The sequence below is a fragment of the Nicotiana attenuata genome, unplaced genomic scaffold (genome assembly GCF_001879085.1).
Source record: "Nicotiana attenuata strain UT unplaced genomic scaffold, NIATTr2, whole genome shotgun sequence".
NCBI classification, from domain to species: Eukaryota; Viridiplantae; Streptophyta; class Magnoliopsida; order Solanales; family Solanaceae; genus Nicotiana; species Nicotiana attenuata.
In genome coordinates, this window is record NW_017676272.1 from 18,616 (window position 1) to 26,370 (window position 7,755).

The window sequence follows — 7,755 nt, forward strand, 5'->3', positions numbered from 1 at the left end:
AATGTGAGGATCGACGCTAACGCTCTGGGCGTCGCATGAGGTCGTACCCTTGGGAATCGGCTCCGGCGTGCTCTCAGGGTTTCGTGGTGGTATACCAACACCTGGAACATCTACACCATTCTCTCTGTGGTTCTGAAGATTGTCGTTCATTGATCCAGACATTTTGACCTGAAATCAGAGATCTTGGGCAAGAAAAAGTGTGAAAGATAACTTGCGTTTCGTGGTTAAACCAGCAAGAAAATAATCACTATTACTTTTAGCCCCACGGTGGGCGCCAAACTGTTTACCGTAAAAATGGTAATAACAATTAAATTTAATTTTGTGAGGTTCTAAAAATACGTGATCTATTTTTATGTCGGTTGTTAAGCAGTTGATGCTATGAGTTGATGGGTTTGATAGAAAAGCATGAACGATTATAGGTTTGGGGTGTTGATTGTTGATTATTGGTTAAGGGTGTTGTTTACCTTATGGGTGATAAAGAATAATGTTGATTATAACCATTTGAGACTTTAGAATTTATCTAGGAATAAGAGAATGGGTTATTGGGTGTAGAGACACCATTAATAAGGACTATGAAGCTTTATTTTCACCAAGTGTTTGATAAGATGCTTAAGTGACCAAAACATGAGTATTATTACTAATATGGAATCCCTTTGACTTGTATTGATTTAGATTAAAGTTGAAAGGGTTGACAAACGTTGTATTATGCTCAAGAGCAGGAAGTTAAGGTATGTGAGGCTAACTCTCTATGTTTGGGAATTTTAATGATTCTCCCTACACTACGTTTCTTTTACGACGTTACCAATTGCCTCAGAAATATAGTTAAGCATAGTTCCTTGAATATTTGCAGAACTTCTATTCTCTAGCTTCGTAACTCGTTCATGACTTTCATTCTGAATGTTGTGAGCTCAGTGCGTAATCAATATAGACTTGTGTTTAATTACCATGAGTCTCAGTCTAGATTACCAGCATGTCATAAATAGTTAAAGCATAAGTTTTCATAATCAGTTCATGAATACATGTCTCAGTCTAGCTCTATTCAGCATTCAAGTATCATGTAACTCAGTATAATTCAGTATTTCAGCATCATGTATTTCAGTATGATTCTCAATTCCTGAATGTTGAACACCTGTATTTGGGCCTGGGGCCTTAGTTTATATGCTTTATGCATACTTGGGCCCGAGCCGTAGTTTATGCTTTATGCATGTTTGGGCCTGAGGCCGTAGTTTATGCTTTATGCATTTTGGGCCTGAGATCGTAGTTATGTATACGTATACTTGGGCCTGAGGTCGTAGCTTGTGCACATATATATTGTGCACATATATACTTGGGCCTGAGGTCGTAGCTTGTGCTCATTTATCAGTTATCAGTTATCAGTTATCAACTATTAGTTATCGTTTCAGTTTCAGTTTCAATAGTTACCATTCAGTATCAATTATCAATTCTCAGTTATCAGCTCAGTTTCAGTTTCAGCATTTATAATTCTTTCTTTCAGTTGCTTTACATACCAGTGCAATTCAAATGTACTGACGTCCCTTTTACCCGGGGCCTGCATCTCACGATGCAGGTAATGATTTACAGGTTAATGATTCAGAGCACTAGGATTCTCGTACCAGCTATTTGGCGATCCCAGTTCTTTCGGGGCATTATCATTACCTTACAGTCTTCAGTATTTTCAGATAGTCAGTGTTTTCAATACTTCATTAGAGGCTTCATAGACTAGAGTAACAGTTAAACAGAGTCGCAGGCTTTTCATATTAAGCTATGTTGGCTACAAATATGTTTCAGAATTATATTAGTATTTCTGTACTTTGATTTATATCATCCAGACTTTCAGTATAGCAGCATGTGTTAGTTTATCTTCCGCATTCAGTATGTTATGATATCACGTGTTGATTCAGCCAGCCAGATGGTTCGCTCGGTCGCATGTAGTCAGGCACCGGGTGCCGTGTTACGTCCAGGCCCAGGTCCGAGACGTGACAAGTTAATTTAGAGAATTTGAATTGAAATTAGAAAGTAAAGTCGTAGAACCATGAAAAAAGTCTATACATAGAGAAAGAAAAATAAAATTGCTGAGAAGGTAAATATATTATTTAATTTAGTGAGAAAGATTTATCCAATTAACTCACTCAATCTTACGTCTACCAAATATTAGAAATTATTAAAATTTATAATCTTTGATTAATAATTATATATATTTAAATTATGAAGTATATATTATTGTAAGATGCATATAAGTGCGACAGGTTAAATCTAAACAAAATATTTTTACCTCTACGATTCTACCGCTAGTTTTACGATTTTGAATTAAAAATGTTCACTTTTTGTATTGTATACATTGAAGATTTTTTGTTGTTGCGTAGCATATACTAAGTACCATGTCCATAAACACTCAAAAGATTTGGATGCTGAAGTTAAAAAATAAAAAGAGAAAGCCCTCAATTAAAAAAGGAGTCCTTCTATTGAAAAGGGGGTGAACATGTTATCTTATAAACTTTTGGGGCAAACTGAAATATAAAACTCACAGCGCTCTCTCAAAATTCAAATTAGGTTTGTGTTGGATACCAATCTTTGCTCTTGCAGCGGAGTTTCCATTTCCAATCAATGTCAATTACCACTTCAATGCAGTACAATGACCTCTTCTCCTCTCTGGTTTCTGACATCAAATCCTACAATGGCAAAGACCCTCTTTGCCCTTGGCTCCGGTAAGCAATCCTTTAACAAAACTCATACATTTCTCTGACATCAAATCCTACAACTCATACATTTATTTTTTTCATTTGAAGAGGAATAAAGAAAATGAAAGAGTCACTACCTCCGCAGCTGCTTAAGGAGAAACTGCCACGTTTTCTTCAGAAATGTGCACAGACTTTTGAGACCGATCGCCGTTATGCTAATGATATGCGTTATCTTCGTGTCTGGTTACGACTGGTAACTTCCTTTTATTTTTCTCTTTGTTTTAAAAGAATGTATTAAATCTGGGATTTACAACTGAATTTTTTTTGTAGATGGAATATGTGGATGAGCCAAAAACGGTACTAAAAACCATGGCATTGAATCGTATTGGGATGAAGAAATCTCCGTTTTACATAGCATATGCTCTTTATTATGAAAAGGTTAAAAAGTTTGAGGCTGCGGAGAAGATGTACCGTTTGGGTGTGCAGAAGTAAGTAACTAACACTAGCTAGTTCCGATTTTAAATATATTGAGTTATTAGTTTTAAGAATACTTTAATTCAAATTTCTTTATGCATCCAACACTAGCTAGTTCCGACATTTGTATGATTATTAAGTTGTTATTACTGAAATGTGGTGAAAGAACTGTTGATAAATGCTGTTTATTGCTCATTTTCACCATTCAGTTTAATCGACATTAGCTTGCTTAACAACATTTTTTCTGTTTCTAAATTGTTGTCAAATTTCAGTGAAAAAGATTCTTCATTGTTTTGCATTTGTTTAGGGTTATCTAAAGCCATATTACTCTAAAGGGAAATGTTAACCCATTCGGAAAAGCTTTATTCGTTTTGTCATATTTAGTGAAGGTCAATTATCCTTTCAAAGTGTATTGCATAATCTAATCCTAGGATGCACATCAAATGTAATCCTCAGCCAAATTGAGTATCCCCACTTATGCAAACTTTCTTCTTGAGCTATGAATATTTGATACTCTAGAAGGTCTGATAGCAGTTTTGTTTCCTATGGCCAATTTCGGGATGTGATTAAGCAGTACTAGTGTAGGTGTGTATCTTTGCACCATTAGTTTTGCTAATTTAAGTTGATTTACTTACTTGCTTCTTTGGAAATTATCTTGTGCCTAATTGCTGCACTGTATACTTTGCTAGATGTATTTTTAAAATCAAAAGCAGCATTGTTCCATAGATCCTTTTAGAAGAGAAGTGGCCTATTGTTTTTTCTCACTCTTTTTCCTTCATGACTTGGGATGTATGAGTTTCCTTTCTATCTATCCTTTTTTAATTTCAGGGCCCTGTTATCAGATACCTAACAATTTATCTATCCTGTTAAATAAGGGAATCTTTTTTCTATCGTTATCTGATTGCAACAGCTTAACTAGGTGATAGCCCCTTTCCCTTCGCTCAATTATTTAAACAGTCTGACCTCCTTTATGTTGGTGATGTCTTTTTCCACTAAACAGATGAAGAACAATTCTGAAAAAAAGTAGTTACACATATTGCTTAACTGATTTCTGTCTCATTCTTCACTGAACAGCCTTGCAGAGCCACTTGATGAGTTACATAAATCATATGAGGAGTTTCTTCATCGCATGGAGCATCGTAAGAATAAGAGGATACAGGTTGGTTACATTGGTCATATTTGTCAATCAAACCTTTTCTTTTTGTTAATAGGAGCCGTTAACTGACAATGGAAAGATATTCTGCAGCGCCAAGAAGGAAAAAATAAAATATGTCCTCTTGGTGCTAAAAACATCACTTCGAAGAACAATGAGATTGAGGAAAATAAGGAGAATTTAAGTGGAACAGAAAACAATCGTATCAGCATCAGGGATCAGTTACCCACCGCACGATCCAAGCATTTAAATATGAAAAACAAGGTTGCCATTTCACAGGGCTCCAGGAGAGAGTTTACCACTGAAGATACAGTTGTTGTTAAATTTGTTGGTAATGCCATTGGTGGGAAGTCTGCTGTGGAAGATGCACGACATCATGGTCTGGTGGAACCTACCATTAATACGAAGGAGGCCATATATGCAATAAATAATATGTTTCGAGAGCCATTAGAGCCTTCTCTGGCTGGCAAACAATCACGTCAAAACCAGCCAAAAGTTGATCAGAGATCAAACAATGGTTTTGAGGTATTTATCGATGAAAACACAGATGGTGTTGCTGGATCATCTCAGCAAACCTTGGCAAATGGTTCATCGGTGCCACAAGCCACTACAGTTAAAACTCAAGAGCCCATGCAGGAGCCATTTCAGATATTCATTGATGATGACAACACCGGTGATGTAATTGAGGGAATTCATGAGAAGGATAAGTCAGATATGGATAACTCTGACAATTTGACTGGATGTACTATTGAAGAGAGGATTGAGAACGGTTTTGTGTTTCCGCGTCCTTCTGATGTTACTTCAGAATGTTCTGGAGATCCAAATTTTGAAAGGCCACCTCAAACAAGACTCCGTAGGGAGGACACAGTTGTATACAGATTTGTAGGTTCCACCATTTCAGAAGAATCACAGGTCGAAAATGTTTGCCATCATGGCCTCGTAGAACCAACAATTAACTTGAAGGAGGCTATGGATGATATTAATAGCATGTTCGGAAAGCCAATTGAGTTTACAAGGAAAAGCAGGCCAAAGAAACGGGAACAAGCACCTAAGATGGAGAGAGATGACAGTGGGTTCATGATACTTCCAGATGATGAGATACACCATCAACCAAAGAGTTCCCTGCCAATTTCCACGGCAAAAAGGGGAAGTGACTTGTTCGAGCAAACTGTGTGCACAAAGGAGGCAATGGATGACATAAATAAAATGTTTGCAATGCCATTGGATTTCTAAGATGCTGGTAAAGTCTTCTATTTTTTTTTTTCAAACTGGTAATGTCTTCTTTATTTTCTTTTAAATATCCATGAGTTTTGAGTTTATTGACTGCTTTTGTTCTCTATTCTATCCTGCCTAAATTTTGAGATGTGTGAGGTGGATCGTGTCACCCCTTGAAAAAAAGAGATGGATCTGACATCTTATTTGGTCAGATGAAAGCCATTGATCTTAGTCGAAAGTTGAGATTTCACAGCACATACCTATAGATAGATAGATAGATAGAGATAGAGAGATTGTAACTGGAATAATCAATTATGAAATGCAATGGGAACAAAAAGTTGCTGCAATGTGAAGAATGTTGCACTCAAGACTCTATTTCTAGAAAATAGAAATAAATTGTACTCAAGACTCTTGTGAAAACATAGAACCAGGAAAAAAATCAAAATATTACATGGTGGAAATCAATTAATACTCTGGTTTAGGAGGGCAGTAAGCTGGTCGGAAAGCAAAGGGGCCTGCAGCATAAATCACAGCCTCATAATTACTCCGCCTCAATGTTTTGTCTAAAAATCGGAGTGGAGCACCAGTGAGTCCATAGTTGACATTAGTGAACACATCACAGTTTTCCAGAGGAGAGGAGACAAGTTTCACGCGGCATGAATGGAGAGGATGGTCAAGATAAGAATGCCCCATTTTGAAGCCATCCAGCTCTGCAAATAAGTAGCCATTTTTATCGGTTTGAAATGCCTTATAGTAGCTTACTCTTTTCATGTAATTTTTGCAGATAACACTAACTTTAGCTGCTGCGATGGGCTTAGCACCTGAGAGAGACCATGATCCATAGTTATCACAGCTCTGGCAGTAGACCATGCCTTCAACCACCACTTGGGCAGTCTTCTCTACAGGCTTAGCTGGGGCTTTTTTATAGGCGGTTGTCAGTGGTATGGCTAATGCAAAGAGCAACGAGACGATCAGGATAAGTTGGCTGCTTGCCATCTTCTTGAAATTACGTCGTGTAGCTTATTTCAGTTTTGGAATGTATTTCTTGCTTGATGTTAAAGTACATTTGAGTTGATTCCTATATATAGTTTTAGGCATGGCTTTATCTGTATGCTCTGAATGTTGTTAAGGACGTGAATGCTACTATATCACATTTGTTTAAGTTCAATGTTCATCCTCAATATTTTCCAGACGTGATGACCATGTTCAGAAGTTTATAGTTTGTATAATATTCTATGAGCTTCAATATGTTCATCCCCACGTAGAGTCATCTACGTGCAAACCACTTACCCCTCCTATAATATGATAGGGTTAGGTGAGCCAATCTACTTGAAAATTTAACGACAAGTCTACGAGGTATGGTTATCTCATCGAAGTATCATTCTAGTAAAAGGGAATAATGCTATATTCGTATTCCATAAAGATAATCATTTTAATGTACTCTGACTATCCCAAACTGAATATTAATCTCAAAATACATGATTAGTACTATTAGAAAAGTTAAATAACAAAAATGCTTAATATTCAATTGGTCAACATGTGGATACTTATGTTGATCTTTGCTCTTTCGAAATATAAATAGACTAGAGTTTGTGTTGAAAAGTAAAGTTAAATATGATGACATGTTATTTTTGCTCTTGATCCTTAATTCCAAAAAAAAAAAAAATTTGTCACCTTTTGCTTTTGTCAAAGTAGAATATACTAATTTTGACAAAAACTCTTCAAAAAGGTAAGGGTAGAACTCACCCTTGAAACCGAAAATTCTTTAAAATTTTGGAACAAAACGAGTATAGAGAACTACTTGCGTGCTAAACAAAATCTTTTCTTTTTCTTTATCCTAAAACGGGTACGTTTTCTAACAGCAAATTTTGAACATAAGAAGAAAGTCGTGGAACTGAAATTTTATTTTCTTGAGATAACTTTTCTTCATCTTATTTTTCAAACACAGGATTAGTGAAATAGTCTTGGAACATGGGCATCCAATTCAATTGTGGTGTACCCCGCGTAAGAAAAGTAAATAAAATATGTAAAGCACAGTATTAAAATATATATATATATATATATATATATATACACACACACTAGCCTCTATGTTCGTGCGTTGCACGAATATATTTTGTTAAATATTATAAAACGTGTACAAAGCGATACGATTAAATTGTAAATTTAGTTAAAGAATGCAACAGTATTTAATAACTTTTGTGATTTTATGATTTACGTTAGATAAGTAACTAC

General features: G+C 35.9%; 2 protein-coding genes across 2 annotated transcripts; one reads left to right on the forward strand and one right to left on the reverse strand.

The window, feature by feature from the left end:
- Nucleotides 1-2,507: 2,507 nt before the first annotated feature.
- On the forward strand, nucleotides 2,508-6,388 carry LOC109220892 (probable inactive serine/threonine-protein kinase bub1). The gene is made up of 6 exons (XM_019385362.1): nucleotides 2,508-2,705; nucleotides 2,787-2,931; nucleotides 3,009-3,166; nucleotides 4,227-4,311; nucleotides 4,399-5,545; nucleotides 6,305-6,388. Exons 1-5 carry the CDS (start codon nucleotides 2,605-2,607, stop codon nucleotides 5,536-5,538), a joined length of 1,629 nt encoding a protein of 542 aa, XP_019240907.1. The 5' UTR covers nucleotides 2,508-2,604; the 3' UTR covers nucleotides 5,539-5,545; nucleotides 6,305-6,388.
- On the reverse strand, nucleotides 5,808-6,701 carry LOC109220893 (non-classical arabinogalactan protein 30-like). The gene has a single exon (XM_019385363.1). It carries the CDS (start codon nucleotides 6,514-6,516, stop codon nucleotides 5,986-5,988), a length of 531 nt encoding a protein of 176 aa, XP_019240908.1. The 5' UTR covers nucleotides 6,517-6,701; the 3' UTR covers nucleotides 5,808-5,985.
- Between the last annotated feature and the right edge of the window lie 1,054 nt (nucleotides 6,702-7,755).

Excerpts from the sequence above, each read along its gene's own strand:
- LOC109220893 (XM_019385363.1), bottom strand. The coding sequence starts at position 6,516 with ATGGCAAGCAGCCAACTTATCCTGATCGTCTCGTTGCTCTTTGCATTA.
- LOC109220892 (XM_019385362.1), top strand. The coding sequence starts at position 2,605 with ATGTCAATTACCACTTCAATGCAGTACAATGACCTCTTCTCCTCTCTG. Across the intron at positions 2,706-2,786 it reads CCTCTTTGCCCTTGGCTCCG|AGGAATAAAGAAAATGAAAG; the intron begins GTAAGCAATCCT and ends TTTCATTTGAAG. Across the intron at positions 2,932-3,008 it reads TTCGTGTCTGGTTACGACTG|ATGGAATATGTGGATGAGCC; the intron begins GTAACTTCCTTT and ends TTTTTTTTGTAG.